Here is a 14,270-nt window from a genome sequence, read left to right as displayed (position 1 = left end):
TTTATTTTAGGGCAGAAAAAAGTCAAAAGGTGGCTTGTTTGCAGCCATGCAAGAACTGAAGAGAAGGAAGTAAACCCATCCTAAGAAAACAGAAAATATGGAGGATAACTGGGAGGAAAAATTCAGCCTGTATTCCCAGCCAAGTGGGAAGCCAAGTGTGAATGGAATCTTCATTTGGAATCTCCATTTGTTTGGAAGGGAAAAAGTCATCCCACCAGCCTAATTGACACTGTAGAATGTAGTAAGAAGGATCTGCTATGGAACATTCTAATTCAGAGACTTGCCTCTTATTTTCTATAGCTAGAAACAGGTTGATTTGCAAAGGAACAAATAAATCTACAGTGCAGCAGAAAATATTCCTCCATTATTGTTTTTAAGTTAGTTGCTGAATTGAAAGGCTACTTCAGCTAGCCGAGCCTCTTTTCATATTGTCCAATTTACTAGAGCTAAACTGTCCCTAAAATAAATACATCTAGATATATTTTGAAAATCTTCAGAGAAAGAGATATCTCCGTACAACTATAGAAAAATATTAATAGACACAGCACGTATCAGCCTTGGTTCCCTGTTTTGACAAGGAGTAATGTCCAGACAAGATATCCTGTGTTGCAGTTCATCAGATGAGATTTAATTTTGGATTAGTTTGTGCATCTTTATCCTTTTGCCTATGAACATTTTGTTGCTCATTCTTGCTTAACTATAAATGCATGATTTTTTTCTGCTCAAAATATTTGTTAATTTTTTAAACATTGAACACGCATACATTACTTTGATGCAAGATCTGGGTCTGATATTTCTGTATGTGACAATGCTTTGCTGGATTATAAAAATCACTCCTCTCTGATTTAAAGAAGGGTAGCAGAAAAAATTAAGATGAGATTTCCAGGGGAATGGGTAGAAGAAAATGCAAACAAGCTATAAATTTTGTTAGAAGGAAAAAAATAATGATGACAAAGGAAGAGTAGGATAATGTTATGAGATGCTGTCCAAATATTAAACAAGGATATTGGGTTGGAGAAAGTTAGCATCCATATAGACACCAAGAACTGCCTCCCCCTGCAAAAAATAAAATAAAATAAAAATAGAAATAGTACTTTTCCTAGGATAAAACAATATACAGTATGCAAGCCATTTCTTACCCACACTTTTATGTTACACATGTAGCTTAACATCAAGGCATCACTTTACTGGGCCAACTAGCCTATGAAAGCAGGTCAGTCTTCAAAGGCGGTATTAACTATGCATATGAGCCCTAGCAGGTACCAAGTAAATAATAAGAATGCTTTGTGCTTTACTGACAATTTCTTTGCAGATGCTTGGAATCATGAGAAATGAGCTGTTATAAATGTTAGAGGTTTGAAGGAGTAAGAAAGGGCAGGAAATATAGAAGAGAAACAGGTATAGACAATGGATGATAATGTGGCTATAAATGCTTTCTTAGTAAAAAGAAAAATTTTAGAAATGCCAATGCAATCCAGAGGCTTAAAGTGCAGGTGCTTATGTCGGATTCAGCAGGCAAAACTCAAAAGAGTTGGAATACATTTCAGTCTGTCAGGTTTCTTTTACTGGAAGACTAAAAACTCAACTCAGCTTCCTGTAGACTCCAACTTCTCTCAACCTGTTGAAGCCATCATTCAAAAATGACACCGGAAGCTACAAAATATTATAAAAGGCAGTATTTAAGTTGCCAGAAGAGACATAACCAATGGCAATCCTTGATAGAAAGCATGGGTAGGAGACTCTTTCTAGGAGTAAAAACTCAGACAAGATAGGCTATCAAGGTTTAGCAACAGTGACAGATATTTCAGATTTATTACCTAAACTGAGAAACTTTTCATGATGAAAGAGCAGAAGGGTAGCTCTCTAGCCAGTTATTTAAAGATGAACAAGTTAAAAGGAGATTCAAACTCAAAAGGAGATTCACTTCTTCCTTGGAATCCAGGGCTGAATAAAAGGCTTAGTGATGCCCAATATAAAATTATGATATGTGGCAGAATGATCCTTCAAAAATAGACATCCATGACAGCAAGGGCCATGTTAATCTGAAATGCCAGGATAGAATTGGGTAATGAAGCCCGCCCCCCCAAATGTCCTGAAACTCAAGTAATTTAAATATGAACATGTTGTCAGGTCTGTATAATCATATGATACCTCTTGAATTCTAAAAGCCCTTCTCAAGTAATCTCAATATAATTCTTCACAGCTCCAGCTGAGCACTGAATTATCCAATTATGTGGTCTGTTTTGTGTAAATGGTACATTTCTACTTTGTTCCATGTTAAAAAAGTAAACTAAACTTCTATTTAAGGCCATCAAATCCTATCAAGTAGGCGCCCTGTAATTGTCATCACTTCCCCTCTGCTCCAGTGGAAATTATTCTTGCATTTTGCAAACATGGTTTTATACTGGCAGGTACCCACGCTGTCTTAGAAGATGGAAAGTTAAGCACTTTACGGAAAAGGTAAAACTACATCATTCAAAATGTATACAGCAAGCTTACCCCATTTCTGTTGTAATTGTTCCTAAACAAGCATTGTTTGTTTGCTTTGAAATACACATAGCAGTCTATAAAGTTAGATGTCATGCAAATGAAGGAAGTGCCATTTATAAGTTCATTCCCCTGGTAGAAGAAGTGCACGGTAGTTAATCTCACACCAAAGAGTAAAGACTGTTAAAGCTGGAAAAAATAAAAGGGAACAAGAAACAGAGAGACTGCCAAAAATAACAATCCTCACGCTTCTTTTATCTGTCCTGGAAGGCAACCAGGTGATGCCCTCCAAGTCACCTCAGAATGTTTTCTTTATCATTCAGAAAATTATACAGGCTTAAGAAGAACCCATTTCTCTGTTTCTTCAAGCTGACCCTGATGTTCTTTAAAAGCAGATATTGTCACCATTCCAAAGTTGATTCTGTCTTCATGGTGCCATTCAGATGTGCAGTTTGGATTGTCAGACTTTCGCAGCATATAGCAAGTGAACCTGAAGGGGTTCTTGTATTATGTAAACTGCTTTCTGCCTTTCCATAGGGCCATGCCACACATCCTTCTTCCCCATTTCCAGTTTCTTGTACCCTCTTACACTTTTCATAACAATGTATCACAAAGTCAACTCCAAATGTAAACAATAACATATTAAGTCTCCCACCCCGCCCCAACTTTATTAAAAATCAGCCACAAACCCAAACAGTTGATATTTCTAGGTATTACATAAAGATCCATTTCAGCAATACTCAAAAGTTTACGAAATAACACGGGTTCCATTTTTCCTGTAAAAAGGCATGCAAAGTACAAGAGAGAGCAAAAGGTTTCATTTTGTTTGTTAAAAGCATCATCAAAATGCCTCAAAGTGTCATTTGTAAAGCTTGCATTTTCTATTGTTGCTGGAAGGTGTTGGCCTCTATTTTTATTTCAAATTAAGGGGCAGTTCTGTTTCCACACGGTAGGCATCTTCCATGCTGCCATGTTCCCTGAAATTTATATGTAGGAAAGGGGGTGGGTGGAGGTGGGGAAGAAGGCTTTGGGAGTCATCTGCTACTAACTAGTTAAGAACCCAAGTCTTGGAGAGGCAGAGAGAAAAATAAGAATTCACAAAGCTAAAGGTAAGGGGGAAAAAAGGCTTGCTGAAACAGTTAAATTCAGTACTCTCCGAAGTCAAAATAGCACTTTTTTGGGCAGCTGGTTCCCAACTGGTCATAGATAAAAGAAGTTCCTATTGTAAATTGGGTAGTGGCAACTATCACTATACTGAAAACTAATATGGAAAAAAAATGTCAGGTCAATATTCTAAAGCTATTATTTCTTTTATGTTCACTTAGAGCAGTGTTTTTCAAACTTGGCAACCTTAAAATGTGTGGACTTCAACTCCCAGAATTCTCCAGCCAGCATGCTGGCTGGGGAATTCTGGGAGTCGAAGCCCACACATCTTAAAGTTGCTAAGTTTGAAAAACACTGAATTAGAGTCACGGTCATGATGACAAACTGCTAGCCATTTCCTTTCAGCTTAGTCTCTGAAAAGAGAAAGGAATGGACATTTGCCTTGATAGAATTGTTGGGAACATCTGCTGGCCTAGTCACAAAAGCTATTCTGCTGGGAAGATAAATTAATTATATAGTTTACATACCATTCAAAATAAAACTTAGTTCACCCAAATAAAAGTTTGAGAACATAGAGATTTCCTCGAATGGTAGAAACGTGTCCTGGGATTTGTATAATTAGTAGTTTAAACCAAATAATTTTATTTACTTACTATACATGTATGGTCACCTAATCTATTTGCCTGCCTCCCGGCTTTAGGAGCGTGTAACATCGTATTTAGTTGCCAGCCGGTTTCCAGGTACAATTGAAAGGGCTGGCATTGACCTAGACAGCCTTCCTCACTTGGCATCTAGGTCTCCAGCCAGAACTGGCCTCCCATTAGAGGGAACAGCTACTTTTGGCCTCACACTTCCAGGAGGTGAACAAGGCTGAGGCTAAAAAGCACTAGTTTTCTATGGGGGCAATGATGCTCTCAAATGGTTTCCTGATGGAGGTCAGATTCACCGCCTACCTGCTGGCTCTCAGGAAACTGTTGAAAATCCACCCATTTTGGAGAGCATTCTCTTAATTTAAGCATTATGCCACCATCTATCTATCTATCTATCTATCTATCTATCTATCTATCTATCTATCTATCTATCTATGGTTTGTTGTTTTGCTGTCTTTGCTGGGGGGTGGGATTATGACATCTGTATTTGTTTTAATTGCACCTTGGAGGTTGTTATATTCCCTGCTCTGCAGGTTGTGGGGAGTTGTCAGATTGTGGCAGTGTATAAGTTCAATTAAACACACAAATAAATAAATAAATAAATAAATGCTGAATGGTCGTGATAAACCAAGAACATTATTGGTTATCGACTCCTTGGTATCAGGTGGCCTTATAATTTCCCCTGGGACATGGTAATTACAATTTATCAACACCCTCTTTTCTTCTCCTCCCCTATAAGACTTAGGGGGAGTAGTGTTACAACCAATCCCATCCCTGTGGAAAAAAACTCCTGACTTCTGAGACTGTTTTTTGACAGTGGACATTTGATGAAGGTTTTATCTCAGCCTCTTCCAGATTGGTTTCTTCTTGTGTACAGAAAACGATTTCCTGCAACAGGGCCATAACATATGCCGTCTTCTACTAGAATGGCACAGAATAGCAAACATGAAGCAGGCGAAACAGGAGGAGAAAAGTCTATTAAATACTCAGTTTATTTTGGTAAGGAGTTTTGTGGGTGAAAGGAATTCCAGCAAGAAACAAATAGGTGAGCCAGCTGCCAAGTTCCCCAGATAAAGGATAGCAAGTATCTTCCTTTTGTGGTGAGGCAGTGAGAAACTTGGCCTGCGGGGCAGGTGCTTCAGCTGAAAAACACAAACAGAAATAGCTTTTTACTCCACCCAAACATTGGTTTCTAAAACTCGTTCTTCTCAGCTAGCCATTCTTGCCCCATATAATTATTCTTGTCATTTGTCTAAAGCTCTATGAACGTTCTCTGTAGACAGATATGGAGCCTTGTTTGCTACAGGTGTACAGCTCTCACAATCTGGGGAAATGAAGATGGCTATCCACAGGAAATATCTACTATGTACGAGGCTAGGTACTATGTTGGAAGGGCCTCTCCTTACCCATGATCCCCTGGGACTGGAGGAGACAGAAGAACAGCCTGATAAGTATTGCCTAAGGACCAGCTGCTATTAGGTCCAGTTAGGGTTGCCCCACACAGCCCCAAGAACTGCTTAAAGCCATTTTCTCTTGAAGAGAGAAGATGCAAGAGGGCATGTCCAACACCCAAACTCTAATATAGAAGAACAGGCAAGACAGAGCATCACGGTAGCATTACCAACCCAGTTATAAGAATGGGTTGCACTGAAGCTCTTTAGGGATGGGCAAATCTGTCAGTTTCACTTTCTTTCACACTCCAATATATATATTACCATCCTCTTTATGAAGACATTTGTGCATGTTTATATGTTTGATAAATTAATTTAATGAAATTCTTACCCGTCTATAGCGGCCAAATGAATAGGCGCAGCTCTACTTTGCATGGAAAGGGTCATATTGTACCTAACATCCATGTAGTTGTTACATATAAGGAACCCAACAGAAAAAAAAAATCAATTCCAGAAACATGGTTGAATGCAAAAGAATGCAAAATCCATACTTTTTAGAGCTAAGCACTCATTGCTTTTAATGGATGAAGTGGCCAGTGTTGCTCAACTCCAATCTACATTTTTCCCATCCCTCCATGAAGAATTTTGTATACTGTAGTTTACTAAGTTTTTATTTAAAAAAGAGAAGAAAAAGAAAAATCTGAATCCCATGTTTCAAATTCTTACCCATTCTCACTGCTGTGTCATCACTCTTTTGCCATAGGCTGTAAAATGTCCCCACAGCACAAATATATACTATTATAAGCCTAATAGCAGCCTACAATGGATATGAAAATTGGAGTAGAAAGAATGGCAGTTTCTTTAAAAAATACCGAGGAAAAGGACCACTTATTTATTTCATGAATGCAATTTTATTCAAACACATATAAAAATCACTCATGTCTCTGAGAAGGATATGAACATAGGAAGGGTTAACTTTATGCTATCTTGGATCCATTTAAGGTGCATTAAAATATACTTCATTCTTGTGTAAGCCCAGTAATACATTAATGGTTGTTAGCTTCATTGTTCCACTCCGTAGAGCTCTAAATTTCAGATGCTGGGCACAGATAATGAAACAATACTGCACATTTGTCTTAGGTGAGGCATTAAATTACAGCTTCTTGAATTGCCTGAGGAATTAATGCCTTCAAATATATAAGTGCACCCTTATTTAAAGCTTAGGTAAATAATCTCTGCTTTTTATGGTCAAAGTTTTTCAAATAACTTGTTGTTCTGTTTACTTTACCCTAAGCATTTTAAACCAAACTTACATAGGATGCATTAACAATGGCTTTAACTGTTCTCTTTTACTATCTTTTTTAGGATGAAGTTTTGAATCCATATTTTACAGTGACACACCTGGTATACTGCTATGTGTATGCCAAGAGAAGAGCCGATAGGAATCATATATTGTTGTAAACCACCCAGAGTCCCTCTGGTGAGAGGAGATGGGCAGTGACAAATTTGATAAATAAATAAATAAAAATCACCATGGCTTGGGACTGACTTACTGTGGTAAAACCGAAGGTGCTCCGGATCTGTGGAAGTGAACAATTTGCCATTTGCCATCCCGGCGGTGCCAGATTCGAGTCTCCTCTGACTGGGCAGTGCGAGGGATCCCACTTGTATCAACATACTGTGTGATGCGAATATAAGCAATGCAGGCAGACTCATCTCCCATTAAGTGGATATGCGGGTTCAGAATGGTTGTGTGCACTGGCTTGCTGTTCCTGGACCACACTGCAGATGGAAAAAAAAGTCAGTGAAATCAAGGCAGCTTCTGATACCTTATCAAGGTACCTGGGAGATCAGTACTTCATTCATGAGGAAATCACTGAATCAACTTGAAAAAACAGGTGTGTGATGCATTTTGCCAGGATGATTCAGTGTGTGCTCCAGCCACATTTAAGACAGAATGAAATCTTTATTTCAAAAGTGTATTTCTGTTATTGATTGACTACAGAAGTTTTTTGCTGCTCCAATCAAAACTCAAATCTAAGCACGTTAATTTAAGAACTGTGCAAATCTTTCACCTCAGTTTCAGAATCTAAAGACATACATTCCATCTTGAAACACATATGATTTTGTCTCAAACTTTGGGAATCATTATGTATGAATATAAAAAGTTGGCTGATATTTAATCAGATCATTGGTTTATTCAGCTCAGGCTGGGATTTAAATACTTTTGTTTAGCCTTTTTTATTGTCAGCCTTGCTTCATAGCAACCTCTCAGATTTTTTTACAAACAGCCAGAGAAATGTACAAATCTAAGAGTGAATATGTACAGCATCAACTCAAAACTCAGCTCTTGACTTCATAAAAGGAAGAGTAGACAGAATATATATGCCAACTTCTCTGCCTTGACAACTGAGAGTTACCAATTCCAGCTCAAACTTTTCCTTGAAATTTTCCTCTCTCCCAAACTGTATGTGTGCGATACACTATATGCAGGTATACAAATATGTGTATATATTTATCTACTAGAAGCCACTTTTAAAAGGATGGCCCCATGAGGAGGAGGAGGAACGGGAGGAGGAGACTACAAAATAAAACAAATTGCTTGTATGTAGTTGATGGCATATAAATATTGCATATAAATAAATAAATAATCAAAGACGGAGTCTGACTTACATAATTAATGGATCCTTCCATCTGCATATATTAACCATTCTCTCTCACAAGCAAAACACTCTTCCACACAGAAACACATAACTTCAGCCTCTCCCTTCCATCCTTCCTTCCAGCAGAACCAGCAAAAATAAGAAACAATAGGACGGAGATGGGTGGTGGGGAAGAGGTAGCTCCGCTGGGAGAGTAAAAGAAGAGCAAAAGGGGAACAAAGTGAATGGAGAGGAAATAAGCAGGCAAAACAACATGGAAGGAAATAAAGGAGAGAAAAAAACACCTGTTTAGGGATTAAACACACACACACACACACACACACACACACACATTAAATCTAAGACCAGCAACTTTTTGAAAAGGCAGAGGATGCTTACAGTTTTCAAAGTAGAATCGATGGAAATCCAGCCCTTCTACCAGATTCCCTAGAGCTTCTGGTTCAAATGCAGTCATTCCAGGATCACACATTTTTCTAGAGATGTCCATAAAAAGGCAGGGGATCAAGAAAAATAATTATCACACTACTCTAATTTACTTAGTAGCTTTTCTTCATGCTGATGAATATAAAGTGAGAGAACAAAACTATACCCACCCATCTTCCAGTACCATTATTGAAGAAGGATGAGGAAAGGCTGTGAGAGTAAGTGCATGAGTGTGAATGGATGTAGGTGAATATCTCCAAAGAGATGGTCCTTCACTGTCCCCAAGCATAATAGACTGGACAAGGTCAAATATGAACAAGGTAAGCATATGCAAGCTGAAGCTGAATTCAAAGAAGAGAGGTTTTTTGCTGTAAGAGGTTGATTTGACCTGGGGATCAAAGTCTTTTCCTTGTATGTCCCATTGAAGGATCATGTACTCATTTTGAGAGAAATGGCAATTCTTGCTAGAAGCACCTTGTACCAACCTACCTTCATATATATCTTGATAACTCCCCTGCTGGAATATTGTGACATATTTTGACATAATATGCTTAGGGATGTTTTTGGAGGTTATTTGGAAAGCTGAATTGAAAATCTGACAGTGCTCTCTGGAGCAACAGTGAGCTGCTAGAAGCCCATGTCATTTGTGTGAAGTGAACTATCCTGGCTGCTGGTTGGCTTCTGATACAATTTAAAGGGGGGGGGGGTCAGTTCTCAAGTGGTACCTGTCCTTGGTCCACAAGTTATTGTGCTTTATGAATCTTCTAGATAGGAACTCTTTGCTACTATTTTGTTATTGGTTTATGATTTATATAAACAATTTAATAATGGTATTATTTTATATTGTTTGTACTCTACTGATTATTCTTAGATGGTGTTGTTAATTGTCTGGCAGACTTTACAGAACCATATCTGAGAAGATCCAACTTTTAAAAGAAAATAAATCCATAAAGAAACAACACTTGTAAAGGGAGAAAACAAACGATAGTTTCCAAATAAAACATTCTAAATTTTTAAAAAATGTATGGAAACTACTCACTTAACTCATAATTACCCACCAAGGAGATACCCTTGTAATTCATGGATCTGTTGCTACCATTATTTAGCTGTTCTGCTTTTCCTTTCAATAGTGAAAAAACATGGAATTACAAATGAAGGGCAATATTGTCTGAATCCACAACATAACAAGAATGAGGTATTTAGCCTTATCTGAATCACCATTAATGAAGTTTTATTTCATTAATTCCACATCTCTTTCAAGATTTTTACTCTTTTCAAGATTTTTACTGTTCATTATATATTTTACTATTTATTATATATTTATTGTATTTAATGGCACTGAATTTTAAACTTTGTTTTTACTGTAAACCACCCAGAGTCCTCCTCTTGCGGGGAGACAGGCGGTGATAAAATTCAATAAAATAAATAAATAAATAAATAAATAAATAAATAAATAAATAAATAAATAAATAAATAAATAAGAAAGATGTTTGCAGGGACCTAACAATGATGTGTTTGAAGAAACATCCAAATGCATCACCTTGCTACTTAATCTTTTGCAGAGCTAGTAATGGTTTCTGAATACTTTTTTTTTTTAAAGTTCATTCTCAGGGTCAAAATAAAAACAAGGGCTCTATCCACTATTCTTCATCAATACATCCATGCAGTTTATTATCTCAGCCAGGAATCACAATTTAGTCATCAATAACAGCTGAGATTTATCACTGGTCCCAAAACATCCATTTTTTGTAATTATGATGGAAGATAATAACAACATTTACAATGTTCAGAGAAATAGAAAAAGCAAGGTCCTGAAGTCCATTTCTAGCTGTGTTTTAGATACTAATGAAAGAAAGTCACTAATCTGCTTGTCTTCAGAGCAAGCTGATATTTCAAAACTGGACAGCTGCACTGTTTTCCATGGATAAGGCATTTAGAGGATTTACTTATTGACTACCCTCGTACACACTGGACAAGTAGTATGCGTATTCCCTCTACACAAACCAAAACACACAGCAGGTATACTCACGTGTAGGATTCAAAGTCCCCGTTACTTATTGCTTCAATCAGCTGCTCTGTCACCTTAATTATTTCCTGTTTCCGTACTGTTGGGTTTAAAAAGACAGAACAGAAGCAGTGAAAATATTGCAGGTAAACTGACGGCGATAAGGAGCACTTCTTAGAACTCCGTATATGTCAAGTTTCTGCTGAGCACAGGAAACACACAGAATGTGGTTGGCATAGAAATCAGGTTTCACTGTTTGGGGGATCTAGTTTCTACTTCTTACTGCTGTGAAGATACGTTCAAAAGTCTTTGGGACACCTCAGCAGTCACAGGGATGATAAATAAGGCCTTCAGTATCTTAGGGGTGTAGTTTCTGCACATCTAAAATTATCAAAAACAGAATGAATTATGCAAAATAAAAACAACTGCAGCGGCAATTATGGAAAACCAAAAATCAATGAGTGTGCTGTCCTTCCCTTCAACATCTTCTGAGGTTGAAGAACACGGCACTTCTGCAGTCCTGTTTTGTGTCATGTGGAGATTGGCTTCGTCCCTGATTACCCTCACTTCACCAGGCATCCAGCTTTGGTTTTCACTCTGCTCTGGTTTATTTGGAAGTGCTGCAAAGCTGGTGCTTTTCTTTGCGTTACTGCAGTTCTGCAGATTTTGGGGGGCACTTTACCTCCCCGTAGGCACAAACTCTTACCTCATCTCACTTCCTGGTTCTGAGCTCAAGTCAAAGATCACTTATCTCCCAAGACTAGTTCAGCGTCATGCTCTTGAAGTTTGCCTCTTCCCATATGCATTGTTCAGAATTTATCTCTCCTCTCCCCTCCATCCAATTACAGCTGTAACATGCAATTATGATGGAAAAAGTGCCCAGTAGCAAAATTGTTTGTGTACTTGCATTTCACCTTCACAGATGTTTAAATGTAACAATAGCAGCAAGGCAGCTGGGAAGTCTTTGGACTATTTCCATGCTTTTGCTTTTTTTTTTTTTAGCAATTGAATTTCCCTTGCAGACCTTCCTATCCAATATTTTTTGCAAACCAGCAAACACAAGTACACTTATTGAAAAACATGGATGGGAAGGATAGTAACTTATTTTTCCCTTTTGAATGGAGTGAGGGTTAAAAGCAATAGTCATTCAGGAAGTGGGGCACTCACTGAATGATGTTCTTTGAATCCTCCAATGAGCAGCATGAGGGAAAGGTAAGCACTGATTGGCAGATAAAGTCTCCAAACACAAGCGAGTCCCAGTTATTGAAGCATCCTAGCTCCAGGGAGATAGCATCAGTACAGGAAGGATACAGGAGCTGATGAAAAGTCAAAATGTCTCAATTCCCTATTTTATGTCTGTCTTCTCTCAGGAGGGAAATGAAGCCCTAGTGACAATGTTGTGCCACTGGTGGAAGGAGGAAGTTGCAGCTAAGTCTAAACAAGGGGAGGATAGAAGCACACTTAGCAAATTTAAATGAATTCAAGTCTCCAGGATGAATTACTAGGACACTGAAGGATGTAGAAGAGATGATTGCAGAACTCCTGACATTTTTTTTCCTGGAAAACTGGTAAGGTCTCCAAAAACTGGAGAACAAAAGTTGTCCCTATCTTCAAAAAAGGAAAGAAGGTGGACCCAAGGAATTTCGAATCTACCAGCTTGACTGAGTAGATTTTTAACAGCATATATATGAGCACTTAGGAATGCAGCAATTAGACAGAAGCAGAATGGATTAATCACAAATAAGCCATGCCAGACTATCCCTACTTCTTATTTAACAGAGTCACTAACTTAATAGACTGGGGGAATGCCATGGGCATAGTATACCTTGACCTCAGCAAATCATTTGACAAAGTCTCTTATGATATCCTTATTAATAAAATGGTAAAAGATGGGCTAGAAGATACAACTGTTAAATGGATTCATAACTGGCTGAATGACCACACCCAGAGAATGCTCATACATGGCTCCTCATCAGCACAGAGAATAGTATTAAGTGGAATGTCATTGGACTCTGCCCTGGATCCTGTGTTGCTCAACATTTTTATTAAGGATTTAGATCAGTGTTTTTCAAACTTGGCAACTTTAAGATGTGTGGACTTCAACTCCCCATGCTGGCTGGGGAATTCTGAGAGTTGAAGTCCATACATCTTAAAGTTGCCAAGTCTGAAAAACACTGACTTAGATGAAGGGACTGATGGGGTGATTGTCAAATTTCCAGATGACATAAAACAATTTATTTGCTTCTGTCTTTTCTGCTGAGGATGTAGTACAGATGTCTGTATTCAAGCTGGCTATTTCAGGAGGAAGACTGAAATAAATGAAACAAGTAGAGGCAATGGGACATGAAGTTTTAAGCCAATTTGGCAAACTAAAAACAGATAAATCCCCACATACAGATAGTATCCATCCAAGGTTTCTTAAAGAACATAAATATGAAATTTCTGGTCTTTTCACAAAAATATGCAATTTTCCTTTCACATCAGTTTCTGTTTCAAAGAACTAGACAATAACCAGGGGCAATAGTGGAAATGATAGAACAGTTAGGAATGGTTGTAACTATTATTAAAGAGAAAAGTAGGCAAACTCATAGAAGAATGAAGCTTGTTGAAAAGCCAGCAAGGGATGTTGAAATCATGGTGGCCAGGTCAGTAAAAATGTGAAACAGCTGCTGTTGCAGGAATAAGGAGAAGGAAGAGGAAGAAGACGACAAATTCCATGCTTGGAATACCAGAAGGGAAATTAAACTAGAACTGCTGATACAGTAACTCCCTTATGTAAATATATGACAAAACAACATTTGGAGAAGGTATACAATTCTGGTTACTGCATCTAAAGGAAGGTATTAAAAAACTAGAAAATATGAAGGAAAAAAAAGGCAACCCAAACAATTACACATCCAGAGCAGTTCCCTTACAAAGAAAGACATGAGTAAACATGAGTTCCCTTACAAGTAAAGCTTTACAGATTGAAATGAAGCAATGTATAGGGAGACACGAGAGAAATATGCATGGTGTATATTTCTGAGGGCAAAGGGAAGCTTTCTCCCTTCCTCGTAATATTATAACTTGAGATAATCCATTGAAATTAAATGCAGGAAAATTCTAGGACAATAAAGGAAATATTTTTTCACACAGTGCATAGTTAAACTGGAATTTGTTGTCAGCAGCTGCCATTTGGATAGTTTTAAAAGGAGACTGGACAAGGTCATGGAAGAGCAGGCTGTCAATGACTATCAATATTAAAGGGAGCTTCCCAAATGCATCAGTTGACCACTGAATGACCCAGGAAGCTGGACTAAATGTGCTCCCAGCACTCAGCAAGGCTTTTCCATTCTTATGTGCCCCCATTCACTGTATTTCAAGGTCAACCAAAGGAAAAATGACTTTAGGTCAGATTCAAACTGCTTCGGAAGAATTGAGGCAGTATGGAAATGCAGGTGGTATGAAAGAGCGATAGCTAAGCCAATAGACTGGATCCTGGGGGCAACTGTTGGTTCTTTACACTATTACTCAATATTTGAAGATATAAGTTGTTTCAAGAACTTTG

General features: G+C 37.9%; 1 protein-coding gene across 3 annotated transcripts in view; it reads right to left on the bottom strand.

The window, feature by feature from the left end:
- Positions 1-4,765: 4,765 nt before the first annotated feature.
- Positions 4,766-14,270, bottom strand: part of CAMK2A (calcium/calmodulin dependent protein kinase II alpha) — a 162,716-nt gene continuing 153,211 nt past the window's right edge. The window contains exons 15-19 of one of the 3 annotated variants that reach the window (XM_063292200.1): positions 10,748-10,823; positions 8,674-8,768; positions 7,186-7,414; positions 6,024-6,086; positions 4,766-5,383 (exon numbers count right to left, since the gene is read on the bottom strand). In XM_063292200.1, the coding sequence (XP_063148270.1) occupies positions 5,380-5,383; positions 6,024-6,086; positions 7,186-7,414; positions 8,674-8,768; positions 10,748-10,823 (467 nt within the window). In that variant the 3' untranslated portion in view covers positions 4,766-5,379. Of the gene's footprint in view, positions 5,384-6,023; positions 6,087-7,181; positions 7,415-8,673; positions 8,769-10,747; positions 10,824-14,270 lie in introns of those variants that run through there. The other 2 variants (XM_063292202.1, XM_063292203.1) reach the window with 2 other exon arrangements.

This window comes from Candoia aspera, chromosome 2, assembly GCF_035149785.1.
Source record: "Candoia aspera isolate rCanAsp1 chromosome 2, rCanAsp1.hap2, whole genome shotgun sequence".
NCBI lineage: Eukaryota > Metazoa > Chordata > Lepidosauria > Squamata > Boidae > Candoia > Candoia aspera.
Note: the sequence above shows the minus strand (reverse complement) of the source record. Positions and strands in the feature narration are given on the sequence as shown.